Source organism: Tursiops truncatus, chromosome 3 (genome assembly GCF_011762595.2).
Source record: "Tursiops truncatus isolate mTurTru1 chromosome 3, mTurTru1.mat.Y, whole genome shotgun sequence".
Lineage (NCBI taxonomy): Eukaryota > Metazoa > Chordata > Mammalia > Artiodactyla > Delphinidae > Tursiops > Tursiops truncatus.
The window spans coordinates 29,376,220-29,391,223 of NC_047036.1; the positions used below are offsets into that span (position 1 = coordinate 29,376,220).

The 15,004-nt window shown below is 40.2% G+C and overlaps 1 protein-coding gene across 1 annotated transcript in view; it reads right to left on the bottom strand.

Moving 5' to 3' along the window:
* UGT3A2 (UDP glycosyltransferase family 3 member A2) overlaps positions 1 to 14,739 on the bottom strand; it is a 38,439-nt gene extending 23,700 nt beyond the window's left edge. Inside the window, 2 exon segments of the mRNA XM_073801846.1 lie at positions 2,454 to 2,555; positions 5,002 to 14,739. Coding sequence (XP_073657947.1) covers positions 2,454 to 2,555; positions 5,002 to 5,095 — 196 coding nt within the window. The 5' untranslated portion in view covers positions 5,096 to 14,739.
* Between the last annotated feature and the right edge of the window lie 265 nt (positions 14,740 to 15,004).

The following is a 15,004-nucleotide window of genomic DNA, read 5'->3' on the forward strand; positions in this document are numbered from 1 at the left end:
ACTTCGGGGGAATGAAGCGGCTCAGACACAGCCCTGCATCTGAACAGGGCAAGGGCAGCCATTGCCCTTGGAGGCAGTCCTCATTTGCAGAGTTTTAACGTGTGCCTTTCCACTAACAGTGTGTTCAAGGCAATCTAGGCTTTTTCTATCATGTCCTCAATATCCTTTCAGCCTCTATCAATAACCCAATTGTGATTCCACATAATGATTGGAGCTTATGATTATTAGAGATCTTTGTTTCTTCAGTGCCACTGAGGTTATTTCTTCACTAAAGTTGTTAATAAATAAGCAAGATGGGTGTGTTCAAATTAATAGTTAATATACGGTTCAAATATTCCATACACTGGAATGAGCATCAGGTCAGAAATAATAACCTAATCATGTATTTTCCTGATTTGCAGACACCTAGCCTAGCTCTTCTAATGAAGTAAAGAATGAATATGCTGGGGCTTCCCTGGTGGCGCAGTGGTTGAGGGTCCACCTGCCGATGCAGGGGACACCGGTTCGTGCCCCGGTCCGGGAAGATCCCACATGCCGCGGAGCGGCTGGGGCCCGTGAGCCATGACCGCTGAGCCTGTGCATCCGGAGCCTGTGCTCCGCAACGGGAGAGGCCACAACAGTGAGAGGCCCGCGTACCGCAAAAAAAAAAAAAAAAAAAAGAATGAATATGCTGTTTCAAAGCCTCAGGAATGCCCATGATTAGGGAATATTGAAAGAAACCCTAGACACTTAAAGCTGGAACCTAAGAATAAGACTGAATGGACCTAAAAACTCCCTGAATTGTTTATAGATTTTGATGTACATACATTTGTTAAAGGGGTAGAAGTTCAGTAGTTTCTCAAAGTTCATGCCAAATGTAGTTTTTAATCTAAAATGTTAATTTAAATTAATTTAAAATTTTCATTAGATTAAATTACAATTTTAAAAATTAGATCTTAATACACTACAGCTATTTCATCAGATCTGCTATCAAGGAAAGTGCAAAAGGATACGCATATAAAAGATGCTCAGTGAAGCATATAGAACTTAATCTAGAAGGTGATTAGAATGGTTTTAAGTAGAGACTCAAACAGATATTTGTACACCAATCTTCATGGCAGCATTACTAACATATCCAAAAGGTGGAAACAATAGAAATGTCCATCAACAAATGAACAGACAAATAAAATATGGTATATACATTCAATAAAATGTTATTCAGCCTTAAAAAGGAAGAAAATGCTGATACATACTCCAACATGAATGAGCCTAAAAGATATTATGCTGAGTGAAATGTGCAAGATACAAAAGACAAATATTGTATGATTGCACCTGTATAAGGTATCCAGAATAGTCAAATTACTAGAGAAGTAATGTAGAATAGTGTTTACCAGGGGCTGGGGCAATGGGTAATGAGCAGTTATTTTTAATGGGTACAGAGTTCCAGTTTGTAATGATAAAAAAGTGCTGGAGGTGGATGGCAGAGATAGTTGCACAACCGTGTGAATGTACTTAAAGTCACTAACCTCTATACAAAAATGGTTACAGTGGTCAATTTCATGTAATGTATATTTTTTCACGATAAAAAACGTGAAAGAAATTTCGACAGAAAAAGAATTATTTTAAAACAATCTGAACAATTACAAAGCCTGAAGTCACCTTCAAAGTTTTATAATTTCTCACAATTTTATTCTTCAAAGAGTCCGCTTAATACTGCATTTTTTTTCTTAAATCAAAGCCTGAGCAACACTTCAGAATGAGCAATCCAGAGCTTAAAGTCCTAAACCCACCCAACACACTTATTAACCTGCCGTGCGACCCTGAGTAAATTGTTCAAGTTCTTAGGGCTGCTGTTTCCTTTTCTGTCAATAGAGAGGAGTTGCTAAGATTTAGGAGCTCATTCTAGCTAAACTCTTTGGATTTAGGCACTTCCTACATCAGTTGCACAAACTCACGGGCAGTCACTAATTTTCAAGAAAACAAGATCATCTCAATGGTAGATTCTGATCTTAGTTGCGTAAATAAGGGACCTCCTGAGAAAACTTCCTTAAATTTCAGATACCATAAGAGGAGAAGTCATCTATGCCATAGAAAAAAGTGATCCTTACCTATTAGAAATCTTATACATGGATAACACACCTGTTCAACAGGTTTTCAAGCCAAGTTATAAAGTAGCATTACCAAAATGGTCTGTGATAATGTGTGGAGGGTTGCTTGAGATGGACTGGAAGTCAGGTACAGGAGGAGAACATAGAACTACAGAGCATGGAGTCCTGGTGGAAAGAGCCAGGAAGTTTTCCTACACCTTACATAGACACACACACAAACACACACATGCACACACTCACCCTTTTCATTCTTTCAGTCCAGTTACATTTGAAGAAACTCTTTGAAAAGACCCTCTATGCAAAAGGCATTGCTATTGCTGTTCCTTGCCTGGAATACACCCAATCAAGAATTAGTGGGGAAGACACCTGGTGGCAATAAATTTCCTCTCTGGAGAAGCATGGTGACATTACAACCATGATCTTGAAGAATCTGAGAGACCTGATTCACCAGTAGAAAATGGCTTCCACCTAGGAACAGTGCACAACTTCATTTTTGTAATGATGAGAGTAGAGATTCTAAGATTGATGGGCTGACAAATCCAGGAGAGGAGGGGTAGGGAAGCAGAAAGTTGCCAGGGAGTAGAGGAAATGAGCGTCATCAGTCAGTCTCTCCATCTCATTCTGAGTAAGCCCTAGCCCACTCACCCAGAGCCTGCTGGCCCAGCTCCTTGACAAGTGGCAAACCTCCATCAAAGATTTCCTCTTGGAACTCTGGCCTCCATGTCAGTGTGATAAGCTTCTTGGGACTTAGGCCCTAAGGAGTTCCTGATCCTAAGGTACATGCTGCATTTCAGCTGGGGACTTATGGAGACACCATGTCCTAAAGAAATAACTGCACTGGTGGAAATTGTGGCATGGTGCCGTGCATGTGAGTGTGAAGGGGTCCTAATGGACAAGCAATCAGAGCTATTTCTGGGATCCTTCTCTTTGGAAAGTATGCAAGAGTAGGAACCAGAAATATGGGTGCTTGAATAAGAGTCCAAGAAGCAACCATTGCAGCAGAAGGACGTGGAGCTATCAGTTGGAGCCAAAATGCTTTCAGTTCAAATATATTTATTTGGCAGGAAGTTTCTCAGTTGGGGCCTGAATGTTTCACATCCATTAAGACTTGGGGATAGACTTGCAGGATAACTGTGGGGTCCATGGGATGGGCCTGCAGGATCCTATATGCATGAGTGGCTGGGACATCGTCTATCTGAGGACAATCCTGGGATCCTAAGGAAAAACAGGCTCAATCCTTGGGAGAGGGGCTCCATCTCACTAAGGTCTCCTCTTCGAACCCGCACCAACACAGGCCCTTTGCTTGAATCTAAGGGTCTCAGCAGCAGAGAAAGCTAAATCAGGAGAGAAATTAATGGCAAATGGCAAGGGTTTGGAGACTGGGGTTAGAGGGATGGAGTACCTACCCTGCCCCCCACCGACCCGCACAAATGGCTCCTCCCTCTTCGTCCGCCCGCCAGGGTAACAAAGCTGCTCCGGGTGGTGCAGGAGAAAAAGTGTGCAGATACTTCTTAATTTTTTTTTTTTTTTTTTTTTTTTTTTTGCAGTACGCGAGCCTCTCACTGTTGTGGCCTCTCCCGTTGCGGAGCACAGGCTCCGGACGCACAGGCTCAGCGGCCATGGCTCACGGGCCCAGCCGCTCCGCGGCATGTGGGATCTTCCCGGACTGGGGCGCGAACCCGTGTCCCTTGAATCGGCAGGCGGACTCTCAACCACTGCGCCACCAGGGAAACCCTTAATTTTTTTATACACAGAATTGTACAGCCTGACGTAACAGGAAATTATAAAGTACAAATTCCCCACACTTCTGGCCCACATTTTAATCCCAAGACCCGGGAGAAAGGGCAGGATGAAGGGCAACTACACATTCATCCATTCATGGAGGGTCTTGGGGACCCCAGTGCCTTCTGGGTGTCCAGCCCCTCACAAAGCGCACCAGCTCCGTCTCAGAGCCTGAGGCTGGGGAACAGTGTACTTTTAGGGGGTGAGGAAGCTCTCTTGCATTATTACCACAAACAGTCAGCAGGAAAAAAAGATTTTAGGACTTCCCTGGTGGTCTAGTGGTTAAGACTCCGCCCTTCCACTGCAGCGGGGTTCCACCCCTGGTTGGGGAAGTTCCGAATGCCGTATAGTGAGGCCAAAAAAAAAAAAAAAAAAAGAGATAAAGTGATTTTTTAAACTCCCCACTGGAAAGTGGGTGACAGTGGAAGCTTGGAGAGGATGATCTTGGGGGTGGGAAATCCTGAGTAAATATTTGGTATGTTCCATTAGGGAGGTCCCGTATGCTCCTGCCATCAGCACCTCACTTCCCTGACCTTTCATTTCCTGCTCAGGAAAACCTAGTGGGGACTTAATTTGATGATTTACGGTTCCTTGCAACTCTAAGATCCCCTGATTCTCAGTGATGTAAAAGTGATCTAAGAGAGCCCACTATGGGTTAAAATAAAGTCTTGGGGAAACTCCACCCTAAGATTATCCCTGTATCCTGATATATTCCTCGGGGTGAAACACTCCACTCTCCTAATTGTCACTGTAGTATCTTCCCTGCTCCACCTTGGCTCCTGGGCACCCTCAGAAAATTATTACTGCTGCCCCTAGAAGCACCTTTCCTTGGCCTCCGAGAACTGCAAACCGCTAGTTAGCCCCAGTCTTTACCGGCAACTGCTGTGCGCCCTCCAGAAGTTTAGGGTGAGCCTCTGAACGTCCAGCCCGCGCCCTGGAGGAGGCGGCCTGGGGCCTCCTGCACTGGGCTGGATCTCAAACTTCTGGCCCCGGCCCCGTTCCTACACGCACAAATGGCTGCCCCCTTTTCATCCGCCGGCCAGGGTAACAAACCTGCTCCAGACCGGAAAAACACACGAGTCTCTCACCAAGCGCCGTTTGCCTGTCTCTGGATCTTTGGCCAAACACTTACCCACCAGGGACAGAGTTAGGATTTTGGCAGCCTCTGAGAGGAGGAGGCTAGGCAGTAGGAATCCGACTAGAAGCAGCGCCTGCTGCCCCGCCATCCTTGCTCCTGTAGAAGCTGCGGGGCCGAGACCCCTGCCCCGCCCCCGCACAGGGGACCTGATGCGCAGGCAGTGAAGGAAAGGTGCTGGCTGAGGGCTTGGGGAGAAATAAGAGAGTGGTTCTGTCTGTCTTCCGTTCTGTTTGTCCCCTCTCGCCCTTGGGCCCCTCCTCCCTCTGTGAGGAAACCATTAGACAGTCTCTCCTCACCCTCCCTAACCTTGGCAGCAGAAAGGAGGGGTTAGTCAGCTGATCCAGTGCTGTTCACATAATCTCCGCCCTCCCTGCCTGGGAGATAACTCTGAACCAGGAATGGTAGAGACGTTTATAAATCACGTGGATGACAACTCTACCTCCAGGTGACTTGGACCCATCTCAGTTTTATGGACCCTTCCCCAAACTTACGGTACTCCACCTAACCGCTCTAATACTTCATACTGCTGTATCCACGCTCCACTTCCCCAGGTACCTGCTTAAAATCTCTGCTAGTGTAGCAAACTCAAGACCTCCCTAAGCAAATCCCCAAGGGAACTTGACCTACCATTCCTGGATTATAGCACTGATAGCCTTTTAAAAGGAGGTAATTTATTCATGAAGAGGTGCTAGAGTCCTAACTCTGAAGTCCAAGTCTTCACCCGGAGGACCGGACCTCTAAAGCTGAGGCTCTAATCCTGAATGAGCCTCATAAAATAGGCCTAGGGATCTTTCCACAGTCTCCCTGGGTACAAGTTGAGGCCATCTTGTAATTCTGCCGCCTTGTAATGTTAACCCTGGGAAGGACAGGGCATGCAAACCCCAGAAGTCATCTTTGCATTTTCTATCCTCAAAACAAGACTGGCTTCGGTGCGGGGTTTTAGTGCAACTCTGAAACAGGCAGAAAAAGACCTCAATGACCAAAAACAAGAAAATTCCTAGAAGAAAACATAGGCAGTAAGCTCCTTGACATAGGTCTTGGTGATGATTTTTTTGGATTTGACACCCAAAGAAAAGTAACAAAAGCAAAAATAAACCTAATCAAACTTACAGTCTTTTGCATAGCAAAGGAAACCATCAACAAAATGAATCATAACTCACCACAGTAATAGAGTAAAAATGAAGTACCATATTATCTCAATAGATGCAGAAAAAAATCTTTGTTTTCTTGACAAAACTCAATACCCTTTTATGATAGAAACTCTCAGCATAACTAGCAATAGAAAGTAATTTCTTCAATGTGATAAAAGGCATATATTTTTTAAAATCTTGGTCTATAATCATACTTAATTGTGAAACATTGAACTTCTTCCATCTAAGATAGGAACAAAGCAGAAATGCCTGTTCTTACTATTTTTATTCAACAACATGGTAGAAACTCTAGCCAGTTCGTAAATAAATGAATGAATTAATTAAATAATCGGGAAGGAAGAAGAAAATTGATATTGTCAGAGACACTATTGTGTACACAGAAAACCCTCATGGAAGCTACAAAAAGTCACAATAGAATAAGTCAGTTCATCAAAATTGCAGGACTCAAGGTTTATATATAGAAATCAGTTGTATTTCTATCTAATAGCAAAAACTAATGGAAATTGAAATATAAAAAACTTTACATGCCTAAGATTAAATCTAGCCAAAAAAAAAAAAAAAAAGTCCATGATCTCTACACTCTACAAAGCATTACCAAAATCAAAAGATGTACAATGTTAATGGCTCTGAAAGCTCAAAACTGTTACAATCTCTATTCTCCCAAAACTGGTCTATAAATCCAACACACACACACACACACACACACACACACACACACACACACACACACAATCCCAGCAAGCTGCTCTGAAGACAAAAGAACTAAATATTTATATTTTTAAAAAGATCATAATCCCCTAAAACATCTATGCACAAACTTTAATTCAAGATGGATCATGGGCCTAAATGTAAAATATAAAACTATAAAACCTATAGAAAAAGAAAGCATAGGCGAATACCCTTCTGATCTGGAGATAGCAAAGATTTCTTAAGTAATAAACAAAAAAATTGATAAACCAGGGTTCATCAAACATAAATGCTTCTGTTCATCAAAAGACTAGTAAGGAAAAAAACAGGCAATCCATGGAAGATCTCTATCCATAACATAAAAAGAACTTCTACAAAACTATAATAAAAAGACAAACAACCTAACTAAAAACTGGGCTATTTTGTTTGTTTTGTTGGTTTGTTTTTGTTTTATACGGCAAAGGGGAAGCAAAGAGGTGGACTGACATGACTTCCTCTTTGATAGAGGTTTCTGGAGCTGAGTGTGTGGACCTGAGTAGGATCTGAGAGAGAGAACTCAAAAAAAAAAAAAAAAAAGGGAGGGGGCTAAAGATGAACAGACATTTCAAAAAGGAAGATATAAAAACAGCTATTAACACCTGAAAAATGTTTAACATCATTGGAGATGAAGGAAATGAAAACTGAAACTAGAGGTACCATTTCACCCTCACCAGAATGGTTAAAATTAAAAAGACTGACAACACCAAATGTTGGTAAGGATGTGTACATGGCCAAAGGTAGGAGAACTATTCAGCAATTTCCTTAAGTGATAAACCCGCATTTACCCATTTCCTTGTTTTTGTCTTTGCTACAATTCTCTCTGGTGCTTAGAGTGTTCCTGCTTTCTTCCTTCTTTCCCTCATCTAAACTGTACCCATCAATTTAATGGTCTTCCTGCTCTGGGAGACGTTACACGGTCTCATGAACACAACTGAAGGAACAGCAATTTTTTTTTTTTTAATTTGATAAACGACTCTAAAAGCTGTGTGCCAGTGACATCTGCCAGTCTCTTGCTTTCAACTATTGGGCCAACAGACATCTTCACATTCCATTGGCAGCAAATCCTTCAGAAAAGTCACTGTTGCCTGGGGCTCCTGTTTAAGAGGCAGTGAATGAGGACTTGATATTTTTCTTCATCCCTAAGGGCCTCTTCTGTGATGCAGATTCTGAAAATCCTGCTGAGGATTAATATTCTGTGTCAGCTTTTACTTGAGGTTTTACTTTATTGGGGCTTCATTTTCTTTTCTTTTAATAATGTTTAAACATTTGCTAGTTTATAGAGCATTTGACAAATGCCCGACCTAAGGGGTTCTACACTTATGATCTCAGGACGCAGCAAATTGGCTGAAAAGTGAGATTCTCACTTCCCAAGCCCAGGAATCAGGCAGTCAACTGATGAACTGAATGATCAGCAATCAACTATGACCACTTTTGCTAAAGAGAAGGCCCGACACTTAGAGAAAACCCTGAGGAGACAGCCCTGCCCTGTGCTCTCGGGTAAGAGATGTTGGGGAAGATAGAGACATGGCTTGTGGAGGGTAGAGTCTCTACTTTGTGGGCTGTAATTCCTGGGGGCCTTTACAATTACATCTATGCCTGGACTTCACCATAAATCATTTACATAAGACATTCTGAAATGGGACCCAGACATAAGTATGCTTTCAAAGTTCAAAGCAGACAGTTAGCCTAAGGCCAGAAAGAGATAGTGTAAGGAGTCTTCTTGAATTCAGTGACTGAATGAGAATAATTTTCCAAGTTATACCTGGAACAGTAGCAAAGGTTTCATTAACTGCAAAATCCTAGTCAAGAAAGATGTGATTTATACTTTGGTCTAATATGTCTATAAATCTCAATCTTTAGATAGTGCAGTCAATGTTTACCATTTGCCTACTATGTGCTGTACACTATGATACATTCTGTGGACCTGGTAGTAAGCAAGGCAAACATGACCTTTGTCCTCATGGAGCTTACAGTTTGACTGGGAAAGAGATGTTGAGCAAATCATTAAAAATAACAGATTAAACAATAATCAGTATGTTAAGGGTTTCAAAGGAAAGAACTAGGCATTATGAAAGTGTAGTCACAATCTAATTAGCAGTTAGTATAGTGATTCTGTCTGTATGCTACTACTTATTTCATGTAAATCAGTTGGGAGACTTTCATTATGCTTAAAAAAAAAGTTAAGGGTCTTCCCTGGTGGCGCAGTGGTTGGGAGTCCGCCTGCCGATGCGGGGGGCGCGGGTTCATGACCCGGTCCGGGGGGATCCCGCGTGCCGCGGAACGGCTGGGCCCGTGAGCCGTGGCCGCTGGGCCTGCGCGTCCGGAGCCTGTGCTCCGCGGTGGGAGAGGCCTCGGCGGTGGGAGGCCCGCGTACCGCCAAAAAAACAAAACAAAACAAAAAACAGTTAAAAACACGTGGGATAGTTTTGAGAAATCCTGCCTAGAAATCCAGGGCTGGAGAGTCTCTACAAAAAGCAAGTCTTTATGTAGAGAAAAGAAAAGTTCCTCTTCAAGGTGGACAAGTGACACTTTGAGCAGCACTGGCCCAGAATGCCAACTCAGGATACCCGGAGTCTGCCTTCAGTATCCCACGTCTCCTTTTCTGGATCTCTCTCCCAAATTTTGTGCGCTCCATTACCCTTCTTACTAATTCTAATAGTCACACATCTAATCTCCAACCCTCCCCTCTCTCCACAGGGAAGAGACTGACAGGTGGTGAGGTTTAAAAGGTGTCCCAAGGCCCCTCCCATTTAGTATCCTAGGAAATACTCCCCATTACCTACTATAATGCAGTGGCTCAGATCAGGGCAGGATGGTGACTGTGTAAATTAACCCATCTATCTACTGATTCAACACAAATTTATTGAGCATTTATTATGGGTCAGGCACAGGTGGTTCTGCAAACAAAAATAATTCCTCTTGGAGCTTATGTCTGAGAAGAGAGATGAGAAATAGCACATATTACGTTAGATAGTGCTAAGTTAAGTGCTAGGAAGAAAAAATTAAGCAGGGATGTTCCCTCAGAAATGACTTCCAGATAAGAGCCTGAAGGAAGAGGAAGAGCTTAACCACACAGATGATTGGTGTTTCTTAATAAATGAATTATCTACTGTGGGGTAACATTTTGCCGGAGACTTCCAAGTACATTATTTGATTATAATCCTCACAGCCACACTGATAAGCACTGTATTATAAGCCATCCACTCACCACTCCCCCTTTTTTAAAACAAATATGAGACTGAGGTTTGGGTTTACTGGAGGTCTGTGACTTAACCAGGGTTCAGAGGCTCCAAACACCACCTTAAGAGATGCCGCTTTCAATACTAATAATTTGTGTATTTTTGGATCTTCCACATACATAATCATGTCAGAGTAAATAAAAGTTTGTTTCTTCTTTTTTCATTCTTAGGCCTTTTATTTCTCTCTTCTTATGATTATGGAACATACAATGCTGAATAGAAGTGGCTTGCTCTGGGTCTTAAAGGTAAAGATTATAGCATTAAGATGACAGTTGCAGTAGTTTTGCATTCATGTTTATACATATATATGTCTATATATATGCATGTAGATATGCATCCTTTATCAGAAAAGAATGCTTATATTTTCATTGTTGTCTTTTTTCATTTATTATTTTTTAATTGAAATACAGTTGATGTACAATATGTTACAGGTGTACAACATAGTGATCCACAATTTGTTAAGGTTATACTCCATTTATAGTTATCATAAAATACTGGCTATATTCTCTCTATTGTACAATATATCCTTGTAGCTTATTTTATACATAATAGTGTGTACCTCTTCATTCCATACCCTTATATTGCCCCTCCCCCTTTCCCTTTCCCCACTGGTAACGACTAGTTTGTTCTTTATATCTGTGAGTCTGTTTTTGTTGTTTTTGCTGTTATATTCACTAGTTTGTTGTATTTTTTAGATTCCAAATATAAGTGATATCATACAGTACTTATCTTTGACTTATTTCACTTAGCATAATACCCTCCAAGTCCATCCATATCATTGCAAATGGCAAAATTTCATTCTTCTTAATGGCTGACTGGTATTCCATTGTATGTATATATACCACATCATCTTTATCCATTCATCTGTTGATGGACACTCAGGTTTGGTTCCATATCTTGGGAATTGTAAATAATGCTGCTATGAAAATTGGGGTGCATGTATCTTTTCAAATTAGTGTTTTTGTGTTTTTTTGGATATATACCCAGGAGTAAAACTGTTGGGCCATGTGGTAGCTCTATTTTTAGTTTTCTGAGAAACCTCCATACTGCTTTCCACAGTGGCTGCATCAATTTACATCCCCACCAACAGTGTACAAGAGCTCCCTTTTCTCCACATCCTAGCCATTCTGACAGGCATGAGGTGATAGCTCATAGTGATTTTGATTTGCATTTCCCTGATGATTAGTGATGTTGAACATCTTTTCATGTGCCTGTTGGCCATCTATATACCTTCTTTGGGAAAATGTCTATTCAGGTCTTCTGCCCATTTAAAAAAAAATTAATTAATTAATTTATTTATTTTGGCTGCACTGGGTCTTCATTGCTGCACATGGGCTTTCTCTAGTTGCGGCGAGCAGGGGCTATTCTTTGTTGCGGTGCATGGGCTTCTCATTGCTGTGGCTTCTCTTATTGAGGAGCGTGGGCTCTAGGTGTGCGGGCTTCAGTACTTGTGGTTCGCGGGCTCTAGCTCTAGAGCTCAGTAGTTGTGGTTCACAGGCTTAGTTGCTCCACAGCATGTGGGATCTTCCTGGACCAGGGATTGAACCCGTGTCCCCTGCATTGGCAGGCGGATTCTTATCCACTGCACCACCAGGGAAGTCCCTGCCCATTTTTTAAATTGGGTTGTTTGTTTTTTTGATGTTGAGTTATATGAGCTGCTTGTATATTTTGGAAATTAATCCCTTGTCAGTAGTATCATTTGCAAATATTTTCTCCCAATCTGTAGGTTGTCTTTTTGTTTTGCTTATGGTTTCCTTTGCTGTGCATAAGCTTTTAAGTTTAATTAGGTCCCATTTGTTTATTTTTGCTTTTATTTCCTTTGCTTTAGGAGACAGATCCAAAAAAATATTGCTACAATTTATGTCAGAGTGTTCTCCCTATGATTTCTTCTAGGAGTTTTATGGTTTCCAGTCTTACATTTAGGTCTTTAATACCTCTTGAGTTTATTTTTGTATATGGTGTTAGAGAATATTCTAATTTCATTCTTTTACACGTAGCTGTCCAGTTTTCCTAGCACCACTTATTGAAGAGACTGTTGTATATTCTTGCCTCCTTTGTCATAGATTGACTATAAGTATATGGGTTTATTTCTGGGGTCTCTATTCTTTTCCATTGATCTAGGTATCTCTTTTTGTGCCAGTACCATACTGTTTTGATTATGTATCTTTGTAGCAAAGTCTGAAGTCAGGGAGTGTGATTCCTCCATCTCTGTTCTTCTTTCTCAAGACCGTTTTGCAGTAGTTTGGGGTTCTTATTTATACATATACATGTCTATACATATGCGTGCAGATATCCATTCTTCATCAGAAAAAAATTGTTTTTTAAAAAATAGAACTTTTACTCTTTCAACTATTAATGTGATTTACAGAAACTGATTTTTCTTTTTAGAAACGTTTTACATTTTGAAATATAGACATATTCAGAAAAGTGCATAAAATATAAATGTATAGTAAATAAGTATAAATAGAAAAATGCTTGTAAAAAATGCCCAAGTATAAGAAAAAAACATTGCCCATAGTACCTGAGAGCCTCTCTGAGTGATACCTTTGAATGTCCCATCCCTATCAGAAGCATACTGACTTATATAGTAAATCACCTCACATGACTTTCTTTATAGTTTTCTCAACTATGTATGCATTTTGAAACAATAAAGTCTAGTTTTAGGGTTATTTTTGTTCCTTTGCTGTTTTGATTTGAAATTTTTATCATTCCATTTTTCCTTTATTTGTATCTATATCCTACTTCTGTTCTTTTAATGATTATCGTAGCATGCATCCTCAACTGAAAATCTGGCTTAAGCAACCTCTTTACTCCTCCCTTAGAACACTATAATGCAGTTTGCTCCACTCCCAACTTATATGGTATAAGTTATGTAATTTAAATCTCTATATTTTTAAGTTTATTATGAAATAAAAGGTACATATAGCAAAGCACACATAAAAGCACGTACTATTCAGTGATTCATTACCAGGTGAATACCTGTAAAACCACCCACCCAAGAAAGAGAACACAGGCAGCAATCCAGAAACTTCTCTTGTGCTATTGCAATCACTAATCCCTTTCTCCTCAAAGGTAAGCAACAGCATGACACGTATGGTAATCTTTCCTTGTTTCTTTATGATTTTACTACAAAGCATTCATCTTTTAAGTCTACAATTTAATTTTATCTTTTTTTAACTTTATATAAACAGAATCACACTATATTATTTTTTCACATCTGAATCCTTTGGATCTACATTATCTGTTTCATCCGTGTTGTTACATAGCTGTAATTAATCATTTCTACTTATTCATGCATATATCCATCATGTTGAATAAATAAACTCATTCTGTTGATTGAATTATTTATGGTTGAAGTAACTGTGAGTAGCACAATGAATGAACATCCTTGTACATGTCTCTGGGTACACATACACACACATTTTTGTGTGATATATATACTGGTTGCCAAGCCCAAGTTCACCTACATTTCCTCCTATGTTACCTTCTAAAAGTTTTGTGTTATAGTTTTAGGTTCATGAACCATTTTGAGTTAAATTTTGTGAAAGGTCTAGACTTTTTTTTTTTACACATGGTTATCCAGTGTTCCAGCATCATTTGTTAAAAAGACTACCCTTTCTCTATTGAATTGTCTTTGTTCCTTTGTCAAACAATTGACTATATTTATGTGGGTGTATTTCTGGGCTCTCTGTTCTGTTCCATTTGTCTATTTGTCTATTTTTTCACCAATCCCACAATGTCTTGATAATTGTAGATTTATAGTAAGTCTTGAAGTTGGGTAGTGTCAGTCCTCCGATTTTGCTCTCCTTCAGTATTGTGTTGGCTCTTCTGGGTCTTTTGCCTCTCCATATAAACTTTAGAATCAGTTTGTCAATATCCACAAAATAACTTATTGGGGCTTTAACTGGAATTGCATTGAATCTATAGATCAACTTGGGAAGAACTGACATCCCAGTAATATTGGGTCTTCCCATCCATGAACATGGAATCTCTCTCCATTTATTCTTTGATTTCTTTCAACAGAGGTTTGTGGTTTTCTTCACATAGATCTTAGATATATTTTATTAGATTTATACCTAAGTATTTCATTTTGGGGGGTGCTAATGTAAATGGTATTTTTAATTTCAAATTCTACTTCTCCATTGTTGGTAAAAGGGAGAGTGATTCACTTTTGCATATTAATCTTATATCCTGCAAACTTGCTATAATGACTTATTCCAGGAAGTTTTTTTTTTTGGTCAATTCTTTTAGTTTGCTACATAGATGATCATATCATCTGCAAACAAATATGGTTTTATTTCTTCCTTCCAAACCTGTATATCTTTTATTTCCTTTTCTTGTCTTATTGTATTAGCTAGGATGAATGTAAATGGTGTTGTGTTTTTAATTTCAAATTTCCATTGTTCTTTTTGGTATATGGGTAAGCAACTCTCTATTTCCTTTGTCAGCCCGGCTAGGGTTTCATCAGTTTTATTGATCTTTTCATACACTCAGTTTTTGGTTTTACTGATTTTATTGTTATCCTGTTTTCAACTTCATTGATTTCTGCTCTATTTTTTTTTTAATTGGAGTATAATTGCTTTACAATGTTGTGTTAGTTTCTGCTGTACAGTGAAGTGAATCAGCTATATGTACACATATATCCCCTCCCTCTTGGACCTCCCCCCCCACCCCCCATCCCACCCATCTAGGTCATCACGGAGCACCGAACTGAGCTCCCTGTGCTATACAGCAGGTTCCCACTAGCTATCTGTTTTACACATGGTAGTGTAATTATGTCAAACCTAATCTCCCAGTTCATCCCACCCTCCCCTCCATCCTCCCTGTGTCCACACATCTATTCCCTACATCTGCATTTCTATTCCTGCCCTGCAAATAGGT